We start from the raw sequence: 25,910 nt of genomic DNA on the forward strand, positions 1-25,910 counted from the left end.
TTTTACGAGAAGTGAATCTCCAATACAGTAGTTTATGAGCACAAATAATCTCGGGCTCCTGAAAGAATGCTAACTTGCAAAAAATTATCGTGAACTTGGCTCAAAACCTGCTCCGTTCTTGAGCTCTTACGACGTCACCGGATTTGTTCTCATTCCATATGACCTTCGGGAATCTAGATGAACCCTTCCCCTCTAACACCAGATAAAGAAAGCGCAGACATGCCGTCTATGTGTCAGAAGCACGAGTGGAACGGACAACACTTTTTCATGTTTGGGCCAAGTTCGAGGCGCCCCCAATGCTCAAGAAAACAAAATCACGAGAGAAAAAAGTTTATATCCTGCATACACACCCATGAGGGAATACACACTCTTTTTCTTCCTTTTTTTCAGCGACTCTAAGGGGGTGGGGGAATATCTTTATTACGAAAAAAAAAAAAAGGCAGGCAAAAAGGAAAGGTGATCCAGACGGAGGTCGACTTGCTACTGCTTGTAAAAAAAAAAAGAACAGAAAAAAAGGAGAAAAAGAAAACAGAAACAGGAAAGGAAAAAGACGCAAGCGGCACGTGGGCAGCAGGGGGCATGAGTGCACGATCGCTCAGAGGCAGTCCGGGAGCCCAGAGTCACCCAGGAAGCATTAGGGGGTTGAGCTACACCTCTGGCTGGTTTCGGCTGGAATGTCCCACTTGCAAGATTTTTCGTCCCACTTCGGCCCTCTTGGGACGTAAATCACTACAGTTTCCTTGCTGGAATGATATCGGTTGTAGGAAATAGAGAACCTGCTTTCTCCTTACCACAGCGCAAGTATGCTGTGTGGATGTGTCAGTGAAAAGGTATCATGCGAACACGACAGTTTCAAGGGTTGACTCGTTGTCCACTACTTTCCTGGACGATAGCTATTGGCGCTACTGGAATCACAATATGCCACAAGAAGGCCATGCCGATCATATCTCAGCCGAATGCCCACAGATTGTGATCCTGGCAGGGACACGCATTGGCTTTCTTGTGACCAGTTCGTGAATGCTGTTCATTGAGTCAGAAACAGTTGGGAGTCTGGTACGTAGATCCGCTCGGCGTCCATGTCTTTTGATCTGGCTCTTGGTTTCTTGCGTTCCTGGTTATCAGTGTAATGTCTTGTAGTCGGGCTGCGCAGCAGCCCTATACGAATGCAGCGATGATACGAATATTTTGGCCCTATGTGTCATAGTCATGTCTCACGAAACACGCCATGGCAGTAGGACTATGAGGGTGATGAGGAACTGCTGGTGGACAGCGCTAGCAGAGTTCGCTGCTGAAACAAAGCACGCAACATTGCTTATCAGGCTGCAAACTCTCTTTCGTGTCTCGTCTGTTACAGTACGCCTTAGGAAATGGAGTGAACAGATTATTGATCAAAGTGAATAGGGTCTTTCAAGCGGTTTACAAACGTAAGTTAATTAGGCACTGCGTGTTTTCACAATTTCGAGTTTCGATCAAAGGAACTGCTGCAGCTAAAAATTATTTTTCTACCCTTTTATAGCAGGGTGTCACATAATTTGAAGTCATTGTTTGATTTGCTTGATAGGGGGGCTTTTGTTTCAGCAATTACTTTCACTTGCTTTGCTTCACCCCATTTTTGTATGACTGACTGCGTACTGACGCAGGCACCTAAATTTGCTAACTGTTGTCCGCTGCTGCAAAAATGTGCTTTATTGACTTCCTTTAGCCTCTATAGTTTTGCGTGGGTCATACCTTTGCAGTGCGGTGGATATTCTTTGTCCTTCTCCCAACCAACTTTCTTGTCGTCGATCTTCTTACAGTTATACCTGCCCAAGGACCCGAACCCACGCTTGCAGAATTGGATAACGGATTCACCAGCTGCCTTGTTATAGAATGCATCGTGTGAAGGGTTCATGTGGGGCACTTGAATGTTATCTGGCACTCTCAGAGGGCAAAGTGCTGTAAGGAATATTGCAAAGAAAGTGCTACAGTATTTCGAAGTTCCAAATTTTTCATATTGCAACCCTCAGTAGCATCTAGCATCATCGCCGTAGCTCAAAATCTTGAACGTGAGCCACTATAAATTTAGTACCATGCACTCTAAGGGAAAAAGGAGCAAAATGGGGGGGGGGGAGTAATTGCAGCTTCTAGACCCCTAGACTGCGATTACTCTCCATTTTAGTCCCCTAACCCCGACATTTACTCCCCAGGACTGCAAATTGTCACTGAACTTCGCAAATGGTCTTCCGAATCCAACAGTCTACGTAAATATGTGCTCTTTGTCAATTTGGTAGCTTAAGGCTGTATAACTCAGCCTACTTAGCGCTTCTTTCTTCAGAAATTGTGCCCTATATGCCGCAAGATTTTATATCACTCGATGCATCACGGTTGACGGTTTGACTCAAAGTAGTTTCATACATGCACACCAATTACGTACCTAGGACTCTTAGAACAGAGCGTGAAATGCAATCTCCACTCTGTGACGTACATTTACTCCCGTGCATTTACTCACGAAAGGGACTATTTTTTGTGGCAATGCGTTTAGTCCCCAAAAGGAGTAAAACTACTCATTTTTTTCTTAGAGTTAGTGGGCACGAACGCTGTTGCACACCTTGCAGCGACATTTGTCTATGGGTATAGACATCATAGCAGCGCACTCGATTTTCAAACGTGCTTACTATCTACAACAATGTCATGTCCAACTGCCTCCGGTGTCGCTTTCCACTAATTGCTTCCGCTTGGAATGCTTTGCATATGAGAGGGCAAAGTGGGGAACGTCCTTACCTTTGCATTGTGGTTGAACGCTGTCATCTTTTTCCCAATCGGCTGTTTCGTTGTCTGCCTCCCTGCAACGGTATGATCCGAAAGACTTGAAGCCTTTATTGCAAAAGTTTAAGACAGATTCGCCGGCCGCCTTGTCGATAAATGCAGCATGCGAAGGCTCCATGTCCGACACTTCCAGGTATTGTGGGACTGTGGCGGGACATCTTGCTATGAAGAGACGCACGGTGAGATATAACAATGTGCTTCGCCGTAGGTACGCACAAAAAGCTCTCCAAGAGGTCAACACCAGAGTTCCGGAATGGGGTCTTCCATTCCGTTCCAATTCCATTCCGAGGAATGGAAATTTGCGATAATTCAATTCCTTTCAATTCCTCGGAATGAAAATGTATGGTCAGTTCCCACTCCTGGAATGGCATGGCAACCCAATTCCATTCCGTTAATTCCCTCAATAAAAGAAAAGGACCGGTAACCATACTAGCAAGCCCAGCTGTGCTAGAGGAGACTGACATTTCCAAGCACGGAAAAAAGCACAAAGACGAGGTTATTTCACTCTTGACCGTGTGCAGGTGCGGTTGCAAAGGGTGCGAGGGCAGAAACCAGCACGTTGAAACCAAAATTGCCACCGGGGCACCCAGACCATTCCATTCCCATTCCTATAGGACAGTTTGCGCCATTCCATTCCAGTTCCATTCCGGGCTCTGCTAAATCTGGAATCATTCCGGAATCATTCCAACTCCGGAGTGGCAACTCCGCAACCCTGGTCGACACACATACATACACATGGCAGAAAAAGAAACAACTTAAAAGACATACAAGCTATGGCTCACCGACGCATGCAACTTCGGACACCTGGACTCGATGGTCGTCAGGACCCGCAAACCACTCAGGTCGGCCATCGACAACAGCGCAGGTTATTGTTCTGTAATTAGGCACCATATTGTGCTTACACTTGACTTTTAGAGTGTCATGAAGAGGAAGTGGCAAGTTTGTGCTGGCATTTGCTTCCTGTGGATCATGATCCGACGAGACGTCCCGTCTGGAGCAACCTGTAAGAGTGTGATAGCTGTAGGATCAGTTTAGGATCTGGATCAGCATGTAATCTTAAGGCGTGTCTCTTCCACTGGGATCCGTTTGATTCAGGCCACAACTATTTGGACATTACCTACGTGCAGCCTTAGATGTGACGTTTCCCTTACCCTGACCCTTAACCTGTGCCTCATATTCAGACTTGCACATATATTGAGTAGAGCATTCTCAAATTACTGAATTTTAGATAGTTTTGTTTGCATTATAGATTTTCCTATTCCCATTAACGCGGTAGCTCAGCGCGGACGTGAATTATTGGATTATTTTGGTCCTGGTAGCATTGATATGCAAGGAATCCAACAGTGAAACCTTCTTTAATGTTCACAAGCTTTTATGTAGTAGTCCACGTATATTTGTTCAGCTGCAAAATTTTTGTACAAGCTGCCCAAATATGTACAAGGAAGGTCCCGCGTGAACAGTAAATGGCTAGAGGGAAAAGATAACAACGAAAAGAAGAAGAAGAAGAAAAAAAAAGGAAATGTGCGTCTTGTTCTCTCTCTTTTCCCTCTCGCTATTTACTGTTCACGTGGAACACTCCTTGTATATATTTGTGCGACTTGTACAAAGGTTTCGCACCTGAAGAAGTGCAGAGTATACTACATGAAAGCTTCGAATATTAAAGAAGGCTTCACTGCTGGACTTCCTGCATATCATTGCCCTGTTCTGTACGCTTGCTGTTTTCTTCACTTCCTTTTCCTGGTAGGATTCTAAGTTTGCGGCCATAAAATAGCATTCTACAAGCTATTTGAAACACGAAGAGAATATAAATGTTCCTCTTGAATGTACGAACGAGTATCTCGCCTCCTATATTCGGAATATAAGGGGGTCGTAACGGTTCATCGTCAAATTCGACGCATCTACAATGACGATGGATCCATCTCTGGTTCCCAGAGCATAAGGTACATGTGTACGTGGTCCGACACAATGCTTCCACCTGGCGAGATCTGCTCTGAGCCGCACACTCTCTGCGTGTGCACGGCGCAGCGAAAACCGAAATGTGCCAATGGCGGGGAACCTCATGCCGCTTCGTATTCGTTACGGCGGCCCATAAACGTTCTGCCATAAGATACCACCAAGAAAACATTTTCAGTGCTACTTGATCCACTAGAGGTAGATGTGCATGGGATGGTCATGCTCCGGAAGAAACGCTCAGCACCACCACCCCGGCGGACTAACAGAGGATCAGGACGTATTTATACTGCGACGTCCGAAGACGCAGAGTCGAACATCAGCCGCCGTCGGGGGACTATAGAGCACTGCTCTACACATGGCGGTGGCCAGCGAGCTGTGCACGGCGTGGGCTCAAGCGGACTCGCATTTCCCAACCCGACGTCGCCCATTGAGCTTTTGATCGACGCTGTTAGAGAACATCCTTGCCTATGTAATACACGATGGATGGACTATAGAGAGAAGCAAAAGGAGGAGAACAGCTGGGAAGACGTGTGACTTTCTTCTTCAATTCTGTGTCCATGTTTGAGTGTTCCAACCATATTACAGTAGTGTAAACATAAGAGTACCAACGATTGTCTGTAATCGGATTCCAACACGTGGGTACAGTTGCCAGATATGACTGCTTTCCCACTATACGAAATGTGAAAATCTCCGGTAGTATTTTCGTTGCGCTGCGCCGAATCGCGTCAGACTATGATCCCGGTAGGATGAGGAAGCGTGGCCTAGCACTGTCGGAGCGGAACGCGGGCGGCGATGGGCGAAGACTACGTCGGACTCTAAACCAGCCTTTACCTCCGGTGGGCTTGTATTTCCCAACATGGCGTCTCTCATTGAGATTTTAATCGAAGTCGTTAAGTCGTTAATCGAATCCATGCCTATGTAATACACGACGGATGGACTACAGAGACAAACAAAAGAGGGAGAACAGCTGGGAAGACGTGTGACTTTCTTATTCAATATGGTCCATATATGGACATAATAGTCCATATTTGGGGTACCAACCGTACAGTAGTATAAACATAACAGTGCCAACGATGGGAACACGGACTGGCTTTAGTCAGATTCCCCCGGGTACAGTTGCCAGATATGACTGCTTTCCCACTACGAAATTTGAAGATCTACGGTAGTGTTTTCGTTGCGCTGCGTGCGCCGAATCGCGTCAGACTATGATCCCGGTAGGATGAATAAACGTGGCGTAACAACGCTAGCTGTCGGTGCGGAACGCGGGCGGCGATGGGCGAAGACTATACCGGGTGTTTCAGTTAAATCCCCGGGCTAAATAATTCGCGAACCGCTGCACCAATCGAATAACTTTCTTTTTTACAAGTATCTGTCTAATACCGCCTACAAGATGCGCACCGCGTGAATGAGCGGGAGGCGCTCATTATTTAAATAAAAATTCTAATGAGTTTCGTGAAAAACGCTAACTTCTAAAGCAGGGCGCCGTCGGCATTAAAATGGGTACTACCCCTTCTGCGACCTTCAGTAGATACCTTTTAGAGAAAAATCTCCCAACGAAGCGGGTCATTTGTTGCAGTAATTAATTGGTTTCGGTTTACGTATTTTTGTCGCGGCTGGTCGCGGCGAAGCGCAAAAGGCGTAATTCATTGGTGTAAGGACGTAATTCATTGGTGGATAAGGGAGTGGAAGAGCGTCCTTTTGCGCTTCACCGCGACCAGCCGCGACAAAAATACGTAAACCGAAACCAATTTATTACTGCAACAAATGACCCGCTTGGGTTGCACATTTTTCTCTAAAAGGTCTCTACTGAAGGTCCCAGAAGGGGTAGTACCCATTTTAATGCCGACGGCGCCCTGCTTTAGAAGTTAGCTTTTTTCACGAAACTCATTTGAATTTTTATTTAAATAGTGAGCGCCTCCCGCTCATTCACGCGGTGCGCATCTTGTAGGCGGTATTGGGTAGATACTTGTAAAAAAGAAAGTTATTCGATTGGTGCAGCGGTTCGCGAATTATTTAGCCCGGGGATATAACTGAAACACCCGGTATACGGCGGACTCTAAACCAGCCTTTATCAACGGTGTGCTAAAACTGCTTATTGTCTTTCGTCGCCGTTGCATTAACAATGCTTCGTCTCATCAATACGGATGCAAGAAGTATTGGAATGCTGTTCGGTACAGGTCTGTCAAAGATTTGAAGGCGGACGCGCACATTGACAAATAAAGTGGTACGGATGCAAATGATGACATCGTGTCGTCGCTCCGCTCTGTATCGTCGGATTATGATGAAGTGACGATGGCGAAGCGTGGCTTTGCGAACGCTGGCGGGTAGCGCGGAACGCGGCGGCGACTGAAGAAAACTTTGCGTCAGACTGCAAACCAGTCCTTACGCCCGCACGCTCGACGGCGTTACGCGGTGGTATAAATAGGCCCTAAGGGTCTGTCCACTAACCCAACGGTACATTAGGATGACACGCAACAGGTACAACACAGAGGTGTCTCTCTCCCCAGTCAACCCGTCAGCGTGAAGCCCCTTACCCCGATACCTATACAAACCTCCCGCTGTACGAAGGCCACGGAGAAGCAGAGACCCGCGCAGTAGGCTTCCCGACGGTTGAAGAGGCCGCGCTCCCTTATATCGAATGGCGTAGCGTGGGTTCCCAGTGCCGGGGGCGAAAGGAGTATCACACCCCAAAATAAGACACATATCAGGAATGCATCAGAATCCCCCCCCCCCCCCCCATCCAGTAGAAAGCGTTTCATGGACTTTGCGCTTCGGTTGCTTCACTTTGAGAATATGCTCTGCTGTCTGAGTGCACACAGCCTACTACCGAAGCACACACGATGCAATTTTGCACCGGCGTGCATGTTATATCGAACCTCGCTTCAATCGCCTACGTCTTTGAGGCGCCCAGAAGATCGTTCTAACAGCGCCCAATGTTAAAAATTGAGAGTTTTTTCAAGTGATCAACAGTTTTACTGTTTCTATTTCGAACTGCTTTCTCTCTCTGTCGAGAATTGGCGCCCAAAAAAATATTGCGCCCCGGACGACCGCCCCTATACACTCTAAATCGTTTTACACCTTAAAGGGTGTAAATCAAAATGTTCATGGCGCACACCTTTTAATGTGTATTTTGACACCCTCATATGGCAATTGGGGTGTAAAGGGTGTAACGCCGAATAAACTGTTGGGTTTGTGGCAATATGCTGATAACTGTGTTTTCACAATTACCAGCATATTGCGTATAATCACGTTGAGGTGCATATATGTATGCACATCAAGGTGACTAAATATGTGTGTAAACATGCACAGCCGACATACAGACAATCATGTATGGCGTGGCAGCTGTGCATGGCAGTGAAGCATGGCAGCTGTATATAGCTTTTCGTGAAACTGTAGACCTTCTCATGAGCAGGCACCTCCCCCATATGCGTGTTCATTACTTAGAACGCTGCATTTATTCGCTTCTTCAAGGCTTTACAGTGTTGTACCCACAAATATCTAACCCTTCTAAAATGCATTACGTTGTTCATTATTCGCGACTCATCAGGATGTTTGGTCCTTTCCTATCTGTATGGTTGTACGCGTTTCGAAGGGAAACACCAGCATTTTAAAGATGTTGCTAGAAAAAATTGACATTTTAAGAACATAACCCTTTCATTAGCAAGAAGGCATCAATTTTATCAAATGCATGTGTGGTCGCAGCCCTTCATGAGAAATGCCACATCTACTGATGGTTCCAAGGAGATACTACTTCAACATGCCCCAGAAGCAATTCAGAGTTACATTCATGACCGTGATATTCACACAGAATCTATAGTCTATGTGAAAAGTGCAGTTGATAATGATAACACATTTGCTGTTGGCTTGCCAAAGAATCTTCCGAGGAGGGGGGGGGGAATATATATTTATTGAAAGGAAAGGTCTGCCAGACCAAGGTCGGCATGCTATTCCATTAAAAAAATAAAAAGAAAACGAAGAATAAATAGAAAGGAAAGGACGAAGAGGAAAAGGTGAGTCTCCGTAAAAAGGAGGAAAAACAAAAACGAAAAGAAAGAAGGGAAGGAAAAAATAGCAACGAAGAAAGAAGAAAGAGAAGAAAAAAAAAGAAGAAAGAAAACGAAGGTGAGGCTCCTGGAGCGCGCAGCTCAGAGCTTAGAGGCCAGGCCAGTGCACTTCAGAAAGTGCAGTAAGGCAGTTGTGACGGCCCACTGTTGGTGCTGAGGCACAGGGCCAAGAAGTGCGGCCAGCGTGAGCTGGTTGTGCCCGAAACGTTCGAGGCAGCGGAAAAGGGTATCGCGATGGTTGGTGTACTTGGGGCAGGTCAGTAGGAGGTGTGATGTGTCCGCAACCACTTCGCAAGCATCGCAGAGGGCCGAGATCTGCCTCCCCATCATGCGCTGGACCGGTGGCGTGTATGCCAAGTTGAGGCGCAGTCGGTGGAGGAGTGTCTCTTGTGGTCTTTGGAGACGTCGTGGTGGGGAGAACTCCACCGCCGGGTCGATGGAGCGAAGGAAGTCATTGGAACGGGCGGATTCACAAATGAATCTCTGCGCCTCTTGGGCGGCCCAGCGGCGGATCTGGATGCGGCAAGCCGAAGGGGTGCGCGGTATGCGCGCCGCGGAGTCGGGTTGTTCGTGTGCGCGCCTGGCCGCAGCATCTGCTCGATCGTTCCCGCCGAGGCCAATGTGGCTGGGTATCCACTGCAGACATATATTGTGCCCGGAAGCAAGGGCGGTGTTGGCTAGGGACATTGCCATTGTGTGCAGGTCGTCCGTTGTTTTGGTGCAGTATGAGTCGAGTGTCTCCAGTGCCGCCTTGCTGTCCGACAGGATCGTCCAGGTTCCTGGGGGCGATGTCGTGATGTGCCGGAGGGCCGCGTGGATTGCGAAGAGCTCGGCTTCGGTGGAGGAGGTGGTATGGGAGAGCCTGAAAGCTTGCTCGATGTTACCTTGAGGAACGTAGATGGCTGCAGTGGCCCCATCAAGTGTTACGGATCCGTCTGTATAGATCGCTTGACGGTGTTGATGATGCGTCGATAGGTATTCGAGGACGAGCTGACGCGCAACGGCTAACGGCGTCTCCCTCTTTCGGCCTAGGCCAGGGACGCTGGTCAATACCTGGGGCTTGGCAAGGGCCCATAAAGGAGGGGCGTAGGATACACCTGAGGAGCGATCCGGGAGGATAGCCTTAAGACGGCGGACGGCTCCGCCAAAGGCCGATGCGGGGCGGGCATCCTCAATGGACAGCAGGTAGTGGCAAGGGTGCTGCGTGACGAAGCGCGCAAAGATGCGGAGCGTCTCTCGGTCCCGTAGAATATGCACGGGCGTCTCTTGCGCCTCCGCAAGTACGGTGTAGGTTTCAGCCGTGCGTGGCAGTCCAAGGCATACCCGGAGGCCGCGCGCTTGGGCATTGAGGAGGTCTCGCTCACCCGTCCTACTGATCCCGTGGAGCACTGGGAGGTGGTACCGTAGTAGCCCCAGCACAAGTGCGTTATGGACGTGTCGGAGGTCACTGCACGAGGGACCCCACGACGCTCCAGAGATGCGCCGTAGCACGTTCACGAATTTCTTCGTCTTGGTAGAGAGGGCCTTGATGTGCTGGAACCATGACAGCCGTTTGTCTACGATGACCCCGAGATATTTGTAGCGGGGGACGAAATCAAGTGGCATTCCCGCGACGTAGAGTGGGTAGTTTTTAAATGAGCGGTTGGTGAACGTCATGGCGACTGTTTTGCTTGTGGAGACACGTAGGCCTCTGTCGGCGAGATATATCTCAATGACGTCGAGGGCTTGCTGCAGGCGCCGCTGAATCGCGTCTCTCCGGGTGCCTGAAGTCCAAATGCAGACATCGTCTGCGTAAATGGTGATCTTGACGTTGGCAGGTAGGTGTGCGGGGAGTGAGGCGATGACAAGGTTGAACAGCAATGGACTCAACACACTGCCCTGCGGCACCCCGCGGCTTACCGGGAAGGGAGCTGTGTCACCGTGGGCAGTGCGCACAAAAAGGGTGCGATCAGATAGGAAGTCCCGGACCCAGGAGACGGCTCGGGCGCCTGCACCAGATTCTTGCAGAGTTGCGACGACGGCGCTGTGGAAGACGCTATCGTATGCTTTCATGACGTCTAAGAAAACTGCTGCTGTGAGCTGCCCTTCAGACCGCGCTTGCTGAACACTAGAGACGATATCGATCACGCTGTCGATGGATGACCTGCCCTGCCGGAATCCAGCCATGACCTCCGGGAAGTACCGCATACTTTCAAGAAACCAGCTTAGCCGTGAGTGAATCATGCGCTCCATCGTCTTCGACAAACAGCTGGTGAGGGCGATCGGCCTGAAGGAGTCAATATCATGAGGTGATTTACCGGGTTTTAGGATAGGGACGACCATTGCGGACTTCCAGTCTGGAGGCACCGACCCTGTGCGCCACGAATCATTGTAGATTTGAAGAAGAAGATGGCGTCCGCGCAAGGGGAGATTACGTAGGGCCTTGTAGGTGATCTGGTCAGCGCCTGGGGAGGTATGTTGTGATGAATGTCTCAAGGCTGATTCCAGCTCAGGAAGCGAAAACATATGATCGAGCGAAGTTTCCGCCGGTGGGACATCGGCCACAGGTATGTCTCGAGCAGACGTTAAACCGTCGGTAGGCAACGACGTTAGTCTGCCGCAATATTCCTCGGCCAACCTCATCTCTGAGCGACCCGTGGCCAAAGACAATGAACGGAACGGGTTACGTTGGGTAACCGGCTCGGCTAGCCCTTTTAGCACCGTCCAGACTCGGGATAGCGGTGTGCGCGGAGATAAGGACGAAGCGAAGCTCCTCCAGTGGTCTCTAGCCAGCTTGTAGAGGTGCCTCTGAACCGCTTTTTGTATTCGTTTGGCCTCTTGGTTGTGGGCGGGGAGACGGGAACGGCGGGCGCGTCTTTCAGCCCTTCGGCGTATCGCACGCAACTTAGCGTACTCAGTATCGACGGCGGCAAATTTCACGGGAAGTTGGAAGACGCTGGTGGCACTGCGAGTAGCGCTGACCACCGCGCGGCAGAAGTCGTGGTGACTAGCGTCCCTAAGATCAGCGGAACTAGACTCGAAGGCAGCCCTATAGTTGCTCCAGTTAGTCTTTCTGACCGTGCGCCTCAGCTGAGCCCCTGGTGCGCCGCGGACGTTGATTAGCAGTGGAAGGTGATCGCTTCCAAGGGAGTCAGCGTCGACCTGCCAGGTGAAGCGTTGTGCAATCGAGCCAGACACAGCTGTGAGGTCCAAGCATGATGATATCAGCGGGGACTGTACAAATGTCGGGGAGCCATCATTGAGGAGGTGGAGGTCCATCTCCTCGAAGAGCACAGCAAGTCGTTCTCCCCGTGAGTCCGAGCGTGCGCTCCCCCAGCTGACGTGGTGGGCGTTAAAGTCCCCGCATAACACAAACGGTTGTGTCAGGCCGTCCAGAATGTTCTTGAGGTTATTCACGTCATATCGGGTCGCTGGGGGCAAGTACAGGGAAATCACAGTGAAGTCAAGCGCACCCATTCGCACTGAACAGCAGACATACTCCCCTCCGCTTGTTTCTACAAGGGACCTCTTCACAGCCGAGGAGGACTTACCCGTGTTCATTGAGATTGCAGGCATACATGTTATTAACTCTGATTCCATTTTTCTCATACAAACATTAACTACAGTTGAGTATGATGAGCACTATCATGTATTTGTTCTGTCTTGCAATGAGGAGCAACGTATTTTAGAAATTTAAGCACTATCGCAACAGATCTTCTAAATCTGCATGCATTACCAGATGGTAGACGTGTTGTAAATCCAGGCCATGCACTTTTGTAATGTGACTTCCTGTTCCCTGTTGTTGTATATATTTACCTTCGTTCATGTGAACGAAAATAAATATACTCCCTTTCTACACCCAGGCGACACACTTATCACCATATTTCACCTGAGGGCGTAGTACACCATTGTTACACCTTCAGGAACTTCCAAAACAAAGTTGTAGGGTGTGAAAGGGGTGTGATCTTTGTTAATACACCTATTTTACACCTTTAAAGGTGTGAAACGATTTAGAGTGTACATCTGTGGATCTGTTGTACTATAAGCGCCCTATATTCATGCAATGTCATAATTCACGCAGCCTGCGCAACAAGCTTACTGACTGGGAGTGTGACGAGTGTCGCTCAATGTGTTTATATTACAACATCGCAACCCACATTCTCGTGGTTGGCGACATTAACGCTCATCATCCTCTGCGGAGGTGCACATAGACCAATCGCCGAGGGAAACTGTTGTCTGAACTAGTGAATAGCCTATAACTGTGCCACGTTAACCGACGGCTCTCCTACTTATCATGTAAAAATTTGTAGGCGAGTGTTTTGGGCACGTCCCTGTGTTCAAGAGACATCTGCCGTAATTTGAAACCCTCGAGGCTCAGTACTTTTTCTACTTCATATTCCCCTTCTTGTCCCACACACCGCACTTCGCATTTTTGCGGACGACTGCGTACTCATACAGATCCATAATGTTTGCATTATATTCAGCGTCTCACCAGAAAGATATCGACTCCATTCGTTCCTGCTGCTCTTCTTAGAAGCTTTCGCTTAACATATCGAAATACGTGCCTGTTTCCTTCTCACGTTTTAAGCAACCTTACACTTACGGTTATCAGCGGATCTCTTGTACCGCAAGTACCCTTCTTATAGTAAGTACTTAGGACTGCACCTTACGTCTAACCTCTCGTGGTCTAATCGTGTAAATACGATAATAAACGACAGTATTCGTGAACTTGGTTATTTGAAGCACACACGAAGGCTTCCTCCTTCTACAACCAAAACAACCCGCCTACACTGCATTTGATAAGCTCGAAATTAGAACTTACCCGTAGTATATCGCGGACCTCAATATATTTAACCTATCTGACCTCCCTGGAAGATGTTCAAAATCGTGCTAGTCGTTTCACCATGAATAATCAGGTCATCCTTCCTGCGTCTCTGCTATTAAAAGCTCTATTAACCTCTCGGCCCTTAACTTGCGTAGCTCTCTTTTTCTGCTCCATGAATTCTTGCGTAGTCCCCATATCCGACCTAATTTTCTTAAAATCCCAGCATGTTGTGTGCCCACGATTTGGTCACCTTCTTCAAACAGAACCCATCAGTGGTCGATACAAAGCAAGTTTTCTGCAGCATTTCTTTCCACGTTATGTTCTTGAATAGAACGATCTCCCCCCACTCTCTGGCCTCCGTATCTGATCACGTTGCTTTTAAGCATGAACTAACACTAAACAGTGCTGTTCAAACTATAATTATATTTACATTCGTCCGTCTGTTATAGGGCGCAACATCAACTATTCATTAATATTATGGCTCATGTACTCCTGTTGCTAAATCACTAAAACACACGCACGCACGCCATACAGAAGAGACGATGATGAGATGGGGCTGATGCCGTCCAGCGGGCTAGGCGCTGCCCCAACAATAACAACAACAATATATACTGACGATGAGATGGGGTGTTTCACCGTGGCGGTGCGGTACCCTACCCCATTGCACGTGGAACATTATATGAAGATGATGAAGGAATGATGAAAACACGATAACAACTTAAAGCGCCTGGAGCAACCTATTCGACGAGAGGAGTCCATGAATCTCCATTTTATTTTTTCCTTAAAACCAACCAACCAAGCAAGTCCATCAACAGGTGAAGAACCCGACGATGGAGCACAGGATCTTCACAGAGGCCAATGAGTGCAGATAAGTTGAGCGGTCTCCTGCTGATACCAGCAAGCTTATCACACAGTATCCGCCTTTGCGGGCCGTAGAGTACACATTTCATAAGAATGTGCTCGGTGTTCGCCACGACACCGCAGGTGGAGCTGAGGCTTGTCTCACGGCATCTGATCATGTATTTGAATTGTGGGGTGAAAGCCACATTGATACTACTCAGGACGGCGGTAAAATGGCGTTATAAACAGGCAGGAAAATAAAACAACAAATTTGGGTCTACCGAATACATGAGAGATTGATCCGTGATGTTCCGGCGCCATTGCTGCAGAGTCAGGGGTTGAAAACACGCAAGCGTCCTCCTGTCGCCCCTCTACAGCACAATGGGCACGGTCGTCGGCGACTGATGAGCAGCTGCTGCTACTCTGTCAGCCTCCTCACTGCCTCTTAAATCGCAGTGTCCAGGAATCCACTGCAGGGATGTATGATGACCTTCACTACGTAGGCGCTGAACTTGGTGGAGAATGTCTACTACGCTGAGGACTAACGAACCAGTGTAGGGTTCGGAATCCCGAGCCGTTTTTACAATTTCGGGATTTTGAAATGTGGATCCCGGGATCCCGGGACGGGATCGGGAGTTTTTCGCAACTATACCCAGGATGTCGTATAGGACTGTATCCACTTGCACAACCGTGCTATCACAAATTGCGATATAGTTCGCGTCTTCTGTCATCCCCACGGAACATCCTAGCGGGAAAAAAAAAGCGCAAAAAGAAAAGAAAAAAAAAACTGCTCACGGGGCAAAACATGCTTATTACATTGAGCATTCGCACCGTGCCAGGGAATGTCAACTGAGATGCCGCAATGAAATGCGTCTCTTCTTGTCGTCTGCTACGGAATATCTTCTGGCTGCGCCCCACGGTGGAGAGGCCGGTTGATGACAGAAACACCAAAAGTGACAGGAACTTCGATGCACATGACTTGGACTGGACCAAGGGCCCAGTACCATGCCGAAGATAGAAGGGCGGCGGTCGACTGCATGCATCCTGCGCTGCAAGATCTCGCGCTCTGTTCCTCCTGGTAGGCGGCGCAGTCCATAAGTAGGTAATGTAGGTCAGCGCGCACATTGCATGCGACACAAATCACAACTACGTATATGTATTTATATTGTTTCTAAGCGTCTTACGTGTGTGTCATCAAAAGTGATGATGATGATGGTGGTGCTGGTGGGAACAGGAAAAAAAAAAAGGGTCGTAAGTCGCGGAAGGGTCGGACTCGCTACGCCGTCACTTTCACCCTAGATTAGCTATGAGAGAGAGGGAGTTCAACTGATGAGAATCACCAGGAGAAAGCACGCCCACCGCATTACCCTTGCACAAGTGGCCGCATGCACATCGTTGTTTCGATTTGGCTCGATATCATGTAACGTCCACTGGGGCCCCTGAGGTATCTCAACAAATAAATCAATGAATAAATCTGCACTGACTTGGACGGCAGAGGTAGCGTCCGCATTCCCATACATCAAGTGAAACTGAGAACGGAAATAAAAGTGTCAATTTAACGGACTGGCACTCGCTTCGTGTCGCATGTGCGCAGAATACCTACCTGCAACATTCGGCAGACCAGCTGGAACAGTTGATCATCCGTTCCCATTCATTATTTGGTGTAAATGGTTAAGGTTTGAGCAGGTCACTCTGGGCCTTATTGCGGCGCTCCAGTTCTGCGTTCACTCAGGCTATGTCCAGGCACAACGGCTGATCCTCTCTAAGCACAAGCAGCACGTGTACCGAGCTGTTCCAACGTGGGCCCTGACACCACCTCAAGTGAGGGTCAATATCCCGGGTCTACCACGCCGGAAAGATGTATCGACTCAAGTCCTCCGGCAGAACACCTAATGGAGAGGTCGGCGGGTAGAGTTCAACTTTTCACTGAAGCACCTACAACGGCATCTGGCTCGTCATGTGCCTTCGTCATTCCTGAGATGGGTGTCGAAAGATCAGCACGGCTGTCACACACCACCTGGGCTTCAGCAGCTGAGCTCCACGAGATCCATCTGGCACTAAGCTTCATAATTTCTCAACCGATGTGCTCAGTGGTCTGTGTACAGTGACTCAAGATGTGGCCTAGAGTCATAGGGTCTCTGGCCCTAATTGTTCATGATGAGCTGCACCTATATGATGCCGCAGTCTCACAGGAGCATGATATCATATTACAGTGGATTCCTGGTCACTGCGGCATAGCCGGTATCGAGACTGCGGATGCTGCTGCGCGCCGACCACTTCAACATGGTCACGTACAAACAAAGGCCATATATGCTCACCACAACGCAAGACAAGGTCCTCCGCCACAGAATGAATAAATAATGCACTCTCATCGTCCATGTCTCATCCAAGCACTCCGCACAACGCTTACTGGGCCTTACGGTACTCACAGGAATAGCAGTCCAAGCGTCGATCCCACGGGATATTGCTTCGCATCACGTCCAACGAGGTGTCCCACAGGGTAGCGTACTCAGCCCCCTATTGTTTAATCTCGTCATGGCCTCCCTTTCAGCACAGCTGCCAAAACACACTCACGTTACACTCTATGGGGACGATATTTGTATTTCGAAATCTGCCCTTCGTCGTGATGCGATCCAACGTCGTCTGCAAGGCCCCTTGGACACAATATGTCACTATCTCGCCGACCGAGGCCTAACGATCTCACCTGCCAAGACTGTAGCCATGGCCTTTTCAATGAAGTCATTTCACAAGTACCCATTATCCCTTTCAGCGTCGCTCATCACATTTGTCTCAACCTGCCGTTACTTGGGTTTTACCGTTGACCGAGGCTTGACATGGTCTCCCCACGTGAAGACACTTGTTGCCAAAGCATCAAGCCTGGTTAACGTCCTTAAGCATGTCGCAGGTGCGTCCTGGGGCCCCTCCTGCCGTGACCTCCACCGAGTCCATACGGCTCTTCTCTTGGGCGCGCTACGGTATAGCCTCCCTATCCTCCATGGAATCAGCCCCACCCAAGACCCAGAGCTTCTCAACCTTCAAGCCCGCAGCCTCTGTGTCTGCCTATTGATCCCTCGGACAACGGAGACCTACTCCGTCCTCGCAGAGGCTAGATAACACCCTATTCCTACTCTACGGGACTCAACCACCCTGCGCGTATACGCCCGCTGTCTGGCCCACCCTTCCCATCCCCTTTGTCAGATTGCAGAAAGCTGCCTTGCTCCCGCCTTCGGTACTGCCATTGTCCGCCTAAGGGATTATCTCCCGACCACGACACCTACTCCCTCCTTTGCGCCAGCTATGTGGACCCTTGAACGTCCCGTCATTCAACCTGCAATCCCGTACCTTCCTCGAAAACACGAAGCTCCTCCTGTAGTAGCCCATCAGCTCTCCTTGGCACATATCAACTACACCTACCCTTGCTGTCCTCAAATCTTCACAGTTGCATCTGTGATGTGTGACACATCAGGGGCAGCCTTTTACGTCACGAACAAGCCTGCACGTTGCCCTATCCTGTGCCCTCTACTGAGGTGGAACTGTATGCCATCTTCGCAGCCCTAGAGTACATTGCTGGTCTGCCACCTGGGAAGTCCTGGGTTGTCCTCACTGACAGCAGGGCGTCCCTCCTCCTTTTGCTGTCTTCCCAGCCCACCATCATACGTGACCTGCCCAGCATGATCATCGAGGCATACAATCGGCTCTGTGCAAATGGTCACGTTCTTTCTCTGCAGTGGATTCCCGGTCATGTGGGCTTATCTGGTAACTCACACGCAGATGCGGATGCACGACGTGCTGCACAAGTTGTGACTCATGCTACGGTACATCTGCCCCTTACTATTTCTGCGTGTTGTATGTCTATACACCGCCGGTGTGCTGCTCGGGCCAAGCATTCAGAGCTGAGGCCGCCTCATACAACAGTCACCTGCAATGAATCGACACCGCTATGAACTTCTTTATTACGTGTCGCTGCACTCGTCACGAGGAATCGCTCCTGCACCGTCTTCCTCTAAACGTCGCCCGCACACCGCTGCAACTGTTCAGAATGGGTGCAGAAGCACTCCCCTCTGCACTAGCTGTGGTGTGGTGGGTGATATTCCCCACTGCATCCTACACTGCCGGCAACACCTTCTGCACCGTGACGCCCTCTGTCGTCTGTCCCAGCTTGGCTACGGCACTATGACACTGGCTACCTTACTGGGTCCCGTTCGTCAGTCGACCCAGTGGGCAGTCACCACTGCGCTCCTCCGCTTTCTCCACGCTTCGAACCTTGTCAACGCCTTGTGATTGTGTGACTTTTCAGTTTTAGTTTTGTGTCTTTCCTTCGCTTTTCTTTTCTTCTTTGTCTTCCCCTTTTCTTTCCTTCTTTTCCTTTTCTTCTTCTGTTCTTTGTCTTCCCCTTTCCTTGTCTTCTTCCCTATTCTTTTCTTCCCCTTTTCTCCTTTTTTCTTCTCCTTTTCTTTTCTTCCCAATTTTCCATTTTTTTAATAGCAAGCCGACCTCCGTCTGGCTGACCTTTCATTTCTTTTTTCTTAATAAACATATTCCCCCATTTATTTCACCAAACGGGACGCAAAGAGGATGATACGTAAGCTGAGACAACAAATGTGCAACTCGTCGTGGCTGACAGGATCTGCTCGATCTTCGCTGTTGTACAGGGTCGACCCCGAGCTACGCTTCCAGGTACATCCGTCGTTTCCTCGGCAAGCAGAGTGTCTCCTGCACAGGCCCCGGCTGAATGTCCCGTACAGCGGTCGGTTACTCCACAAACTGGCCAAGTCATCATCTCCAAACTGCAGTGAATGGGATGTTGTCGAGGACACAGAGCACATCCTCCTCAGGTGCTCCAAGTATGCCAACAGTCGCAGGACACTAGAAGCAAGTCTGGCTCGTCCAGGCGCCCGGCCATTTGACCTTGTAAAGCTCCTGGGACCTCAGCCATTCAATCATCAAGCGGCTGCATTGAAAGCGCTCCTACGTTTCCTTGAAGAAACGTATCCGATTGACTTTTTGTGGGACTTTCTGGTCCCTCGTTCGTGACAAGTGTTCCCACTAGTCCGGGATGTTTGTCTCCCGCCACCCAACTACTGGGCTTTCTCCTTTTGATTTATTTCAACTAACTGCGGCTAAGTGGTCTGGGGTAGCCAGTCTGACTTTGTCGTGACTTGAATCCCAATTTTTTTCAGTTTTCTATCACATCACATCACATCACTCTAGGTCTGCCTCTCGTGTAAAATATCTGCGTGCGTGCCGCAGCCAGGCTGAGCGCCCGTTGGAGGGTGAGCATCCAGGTCATGCAGGAAGCATGACGTGCTGGCAAGCTTGTACAGAGGGCATTCCGTGCGCTTCATCGGCAGGGTTGTCACCAATTTTCTTCACCTCCATCCCCATTTGACAGTCCTGCCCGACTCTGGAGATTCAAGAGGAGCCTAAAGGAGAACCTCCAGGGCTACCAAATCCCCAGTGGGAGCTCCGGAGCTGTCGTTACGCTTCTGCAAGGGAAGTGTGATGCGCACGCCTGCTCCCGTCACGCTCACGATTAAATCTATCGACTCGAACTGTGTGGGTCCACGCTGAGGTGAGGAAAGACGAGACGGAACTGACAAACAATTACAGAATGTTTAATTCCTATCTATGAACATCGCATGTGCGTCGGGCTCACCACTACGATGCGGCGTGACCACTGCTTCATCGAGGCTGCTTGCTCTGGGGAAGGTAGGTTGTCGCTAACGTCGACATATGGTGGCGAAGTTGGCCCAGGTTGGTTCCTGACGGGGGACAGAGGCTGCAACGGCGGAGTTCGCTGGCGAACAGCCGGCTCGGAGCACACCAGTCTGGAGATCTTTTCTGTTCGCTGGATGCTGCTCTTCTTCCCTCTCAAGGGTCCTTTTCCTCGCTCGAAAGCTCGGTCCCTTTTGTCTCCCGGCCACCCACTTGTTTGTCCTTCGCTCTGTCCTCCCAGGTGGTTTTGGGTGCCGCCGCCGTCGGGTTCTGTCGACTCACTCGAGGCGATGGTTCTTTCTTTCAGATTCCAATTTCTTTCAGACACGGAGTCTCGGCGGCACGCCGTCCCGTCGCCTCACCAGGAAATTGTCCTCTGGCTTTCATTCTACCTCTCCCCATCTGAGCATTGTTCGAACGTATACGGCGCCATATATACCCATAGGGTTCGTGACATAAGGGTTCGTCACATCCGCTCACTCTCGGAGAAGAATTTTGTTGTGACAGATAAAATTCGTTTTCCACCACACTACGTTGACGCCACAAAGTTCATCACATAATTCGAGCACACCTGCAGCTTCCCGTACGCATCTGCGATGTTTCTTTTCAGTGCAATGTCACTCTTAAGTATACAGCTCCGACGCAACCGTGTGGCTTTCCCGGTCTGATCGCTAGAACTATCTAGAATAGCACACAATGCCACAGGGGAGCGTACTGAAACCGCTCATGTCCAATAGACCAATTCCTGTTTACAAACAAGTGACGTCAGATGGTACAACAGCGCCGCCATCTTGGTAGAGTGGAACTACTGTAGCAAAAAATCAATAAGTCACAAGAAAGCAACGTTTAAATGTAGCTTCTCATATTTAAGATTTTTTTTTTACAACTCTTTACACATTATTAGTTGCATGGCCTTGTTCTGCTCCATTCTACCGGTAGTCCTATCTTTTCGGCAGACCTTTCTATAGACCGGGCTCTTCCATCTTCTGGAGCCTGAAGGGCACGAGTTTCTCTCGGAGCACGTGCACGTGGTGTCTCTATACAGAGCAAGCGCGTAATAACAAACCACATTCCGCACAGGATTACAACATTGGCTTTCATATGATGCAGCTCTTGCGATGAAGCCTTCTTTTCTTTCCGCTGTGGACTGGGAACGCGAATGAAGACACGAAAGCGACTAAAAACGTGACCTCATTTGTGTGTACCACTAATACAAAGAAGCCACCCGCGACCTTCGTGAAGGAATACGGCTTTGCGAAACGGCGGTGTTCTCCGCCCGCCCGGTTTCGGTTTGACTATGTCTACCAAAGTCATGATTACGTCACGGTGACGTTTCTTCGGTTGAGGCCTATAGGGAGGACCTCGATATTCCCAGTCGCAAAATCCCCGATCTCGAAATTCACGTTCTCGAACCAAGAAAAATCAAGGAGAATGTTCCATTGCTTCGTAAGACGATATGCCTGTTTTAAAAAACACGACATCAGTATTTCACCACTCAAATTCACGGGTCTCCGATGTCTGTCCAAGTCGATTAGTGATCGAATACCAGTTTTTGGCAGCCATTAGGCTTTGCAGGGCGGACACGACGGGGCGTAGCATGTTGGGTAGTTTATTGTTATAGGAAAATTTAATGAGACAGGTATGAGACAGGTATGGTCACATGTTCAGGGGCTGCAGGATGACGCAACGATTATGTACAACGGTTATTTACAACATGGTGATCGATGAAATGATATGATATAGTTCACGGCGGCGTGCCCTTGATCGTAACGCAGCCACCTCGGGCTGAAAGCGACGGATGGAAGCGCCATCGACGAAGAAACCTGTCATCTCCAATAGCGAACAGTTCCCGCTGCAACTCAGTAGTGAGCAGTATGCGCGCTCTCCGCACCAAGCAAAAAATGGGCACATCTCGACGACGTTGCGCGACTGCCTTACAACGAGCCTCCCAAAGCACAACCGCGCCGCAAGCTGTGAGAAGTACACTAAGGCGGTGTGGGTGACGTTGGTTAAAGCGCACTGGGCATACTATGTTCGTGCTTCGTCGGACAAGGTTCCAAAAGACGCGAGCAATGCGGCAGGCAAACAACACGTGCATGTTTGTCTCACGTTCACTGCAGTAAGGGCACAAATCTGTCGCTGTTACGTGCCACGAGTACAGGCGGTCCCGTGTGGGTTGCACGCCCCACGCGAAAGACCACATGGTGTCCCGCAGAAATCCAGGGAGCCATGTAAACACCGTCCATGCTATGTTTGACGCCTGCTCAACACGCACTCGAAGGCTCTCGCTCGCTGACACGGAGTCCAGCAACAGCGCACCAGCCATCGAAGAGGGGGAAGCCGCAACGAGGCTGCCATCAGGAACAAGGGGCGAGAGCTGTTGGTAGTACGTATGAACCGCGGCGTGAAACCCCAATGGTGCTACCGCCCGTGAACCACTGACAGGGTTTGGCCCGAGGAGTTCCACCCAGTAGGTGAGCAGCACTTTCGCCGGCGAGTCTTCCTCAGCGTGCACAATTCGCAACGTGGTGCTGAGAGCGATGCCCCGATTCATAAGCCCGATATCTGGAAGGCTCATCCCGCCCTTAGAATTCGCAAATGCCAGCATGGTCCGTAGGACAGGGCCTCTCCGCTTTCTCCAGAACAATGACAAGAGGCAAGAGTGCACCCGAACGACGACTGCACGTGGGGCAATAGAAACGTGACTAAGATGCCACAAGCGTCCCGGTAAGACAGTACGTGCGAGGAACGATCGTTCACAGTACGACAGGTCAAATGCCTGTGTCGCATCACACTTCGTCTGGAGCTCCTCCAGCGCCCTGAACCAGTTATCGACCTTTGGGCCGCGGCAGTCGAACACAATGCCCAGTATTTTTAGTGACGCGCTGAACTGGAAAGGCAGTGATGAATACGGAGAAAAGCTCCCGAGTGGCATCAACTTGGTCTTGGCGAAGTTGAGCATCCCACCGGAAAGTGCAGCATAGGACTCGTAGACTCGAAGGACCTCAGACGCAGAGCTTGCATCCCGCAGAAGAACCGTGATGTCATCAGCGTACGCACTGACCTTCCATTCCCCGGATCTGGGAAGCGGAAAACCGCGAATGCAAGGGTTGGTCTCAATGTTCCATAACAGGGGATCAATTGCCAAGGTGAACAGAGCTGGAGAGAGTGGGCAGCCTTGCCGTACGCCCCTGGAGACTGGGAACTCCCTAGACAACTGCTGCATCATGTACAGGCTGCTGCGATGATTGCGGTACAGCTTGGCGATGGCACTGATGAGCCATCCAGGGAACCCGTACTCTCTGAGGACAGCGAACATGTAACTATGCACCACACGGTCGAATGCTTTCTTCTGGTCAAGTGAAAGTAAGCAACCATCCGGTACACGTGGAGTGGCGTAGCTCAGTGCGTCTCTCAGCCCTGACAGCGCGGTGTACATCGTGCGGCCTGGCACTGAACAAGTCTGAGAATGGTGGATTACTGCCGGGAGAGCATTTTGGATTCTATTGGTCAATACGGAAGTCACTATCTTGTAATCGCTGTTCAGCAGCGTTATTGGCCTCCAGTGTTCGGGACTACCAAGGTCGCCGCTTGTCTTCGGGAGCAAGACTATATGTCCATAACCAAACGACTCCGGGAAGTCGGCACCTTCGAAAGCCCTTCGAACAACGTCGAAGAGGAACTCCCGAATGCAAGGCCAAAACGTAGCATAGAATTCGGAAGAAAGCCCATCAGGTCCTGGACTCTTGCCAACTGCCGCACATCGGACCGCCATGTCCAGCTCTTCCAAACGCAGAGGATGTTCTAAAGCGTCGTGGTCGATCCGGGGAAGGACCGGAAGGCCCTCGAAGAATGAGCTTCGCGAACTGCTGACAGACTCGTCAGTGTACAAGTTCCGAAAAAAGTTTTCAAAGCCGGCGAGCACCTCCCCGGGGTCTTCAGTCACACTGCCGTCTGGTCTTCGGAAACGAGGAAGCTCACGCTGTTCGGTGCGGCGCACGGAATCCAGGTACCGGACCACGCCAGGGCCAGCAAGCGCCTGAGACCTGAAGTAATTTTGTCGCGCCCGTCCAGAAGAATCTTGAAGCAGTAGACGGTAGCGGTGCTGCAGCGCCGCGAGATACTCCTCCATCATGGGTGTCAACGGCGCTCCTCTGCTCACAATACGTATTTTGGCAGCTAAACGCGCAAGCATGGCTGTTCGCGCCCGCGCTTTCCGGCGTCCCCACGTCTGAAAGAGGTCGCGCACCCAGACTTTGAACTCATCCCACTCTGCTGGAGTTGGCGACCGACTTGCTAGGTACTCTGCGATTTTACCCTTGATCTCCGAAACAACATAGTCGTCATGGAGAAGCGAAGAGTCGAGACGCCAACGCACTGCATGCCCAGTGCTGCCGGGAAGCTGTGAAACATCTAGAATCAAGATCACAGCATGATGATCACTAACATGAGCGCCGAGCTGGGCAGTGCTGATTACGCTGCAGCCAGTAACGTACGGCTGAAGGTCCCCAGGTATGTAGAAACGGTCCAGACGGGACGCAGAGCCTGCACGTGACCACGTTGCCACGAATGTATCCCCATGCACCATCGTCCAGGCGTCGCGCAGACGGTGCTCTTGCAGCAACCGACGGAGCTCACGCGCGTTCCAAGTTGGGCGTCCGCGCCCGGGGCCACGAACGTCACAGTCAGAATCCACCACACAGTTAAAGTCACCACACAGGACGGCACCACTAGGTGGTATGAAACTCGTACGGAGGTGATAAAAGAAGGTGTTGGTGTCACTTGTGCGGGATGGAGCATACACGGTGATGAACGATAGCTTCTTCCCCTGGATAATGAAGTCGAAGCGCAGGGCGCGACCTTCCGCATCATGCCTCGCAAAGCAATGAGATTCTAGGCTCGGGTTGAGAACCACAACGCCCACACCACTCCGATGTACAGTCCCGAAGCTGAAAAACGCGCGGACGTTGCACCTCGCAGTAAAGCCAAAGACGTCAGCATACCTTGTGAAGTGCGTTTCTTGCAAGAAAAGTAGATCGCAGCTCAGGCTGCGAGCGAACTGAATAACGGAGACCTGTTTGGCGGGCGACCGGAACCCTTGGACATTTAAGGACATGACGCGGAGAGCCATAACAGTGAGGATGAAAGAGCTGGATACACTCATCATGATTCGCCGTCAGACGCAGGCGGCATGTGGACGCTAGGCGGGGAGCCCGTACGTGACTTCGTCCGACCACACTTCTTACGCTTCGGCATGGGAGCAGCAGCCGCGTCCCCAGACGAAGACAAATGCTGATGTTTTGCGGCTCGAGGCTCAGAGGAGTTCTCATCGACGTCCGAACTCGCGATGGAGTAGAGGGACGTTGAAGAATCATCCATCCCGTCATCATCAAGCACTGGCCAGGCCTCTGGGCCCAACAGATTGCAGTTTTCTTCCGTGCCTGCTTCAGAGCCACTGAGCTGGGGAAGACCGCCAGCCGCAATTACTGGCACTGTGATGTCGGGCAGCTTGTGAGTGCATGACGTGTCCAAGCCCACAGAATCAGGTACCGACTTAGGAGAAACAGCATTGTCCGTCACCCCAGCCGCCGATGCCAAAGCCGGGAAGTCGGAAACGCTATCCACAAAAGTAGGGGTAGGTGTAGCAGCAGTATCGTGGGCATGATCTCCGGTATCAGGCACTGCCGGTTCCAAAACTGGGAAGCCAGCAACACTGTCCACAAGAGCAC

General features: G+C 50.3%; 1 protein-coding gene across 2 annotated transcripts in view; it reads right to left on the minus strand.

Annotated features, from left to right (window-relative positions):
• Positions 1-317: 317 nt before the first annotated feature.
• Positions 318-25,910, minus strand: part of LOC135390078 (complement factor H-like) — a 30,329-nt gene continuing 4,736 nt past the window's right edge. Inside the window, exons 3-6 of one of the 2 annotated variants that reach the window (XM_064620089.1) lie at positions 3,588-3,806; positions 2,761-2,967; positions 1,729-1,935; positions 318-1,285 (exon numbers count right to left, since the gene is read on the minus strand). In XM_064620089.1, the coding sequence (XP_064476159.1) occupies positions 1,212-1,285; positions 1,729-1,935; positions 2,761-2,967; positions 3,588-3,806 (707 nt within the window). In that variant the 3' untranslated portion in view covers positions 318-1,211. Of the gene's footprint in view, positions 1,289-1,728; positions 1,936-2,760; positions 2,968-3,587; positions 3,807-25,910 lie in introns of both variants that reach the window. The other variant, XM_064620088.1, reaches the window with a different exon arrangement.

Source organism: Ornithodoros turicata, chromosome 3 (genome assembly GCF_037126465.1).
Source record: "Ornithodoros turicata isolate Travis chromosome 3, ASM3712646v1, whole genome shotgun sequence".
Taxonomy (NCBI): Eukaryota; Metazoa; Arthropoda; class Arachnida; order Ixodida; family Argasidae; genus Ornithodoros; species Ornithodoros turicata.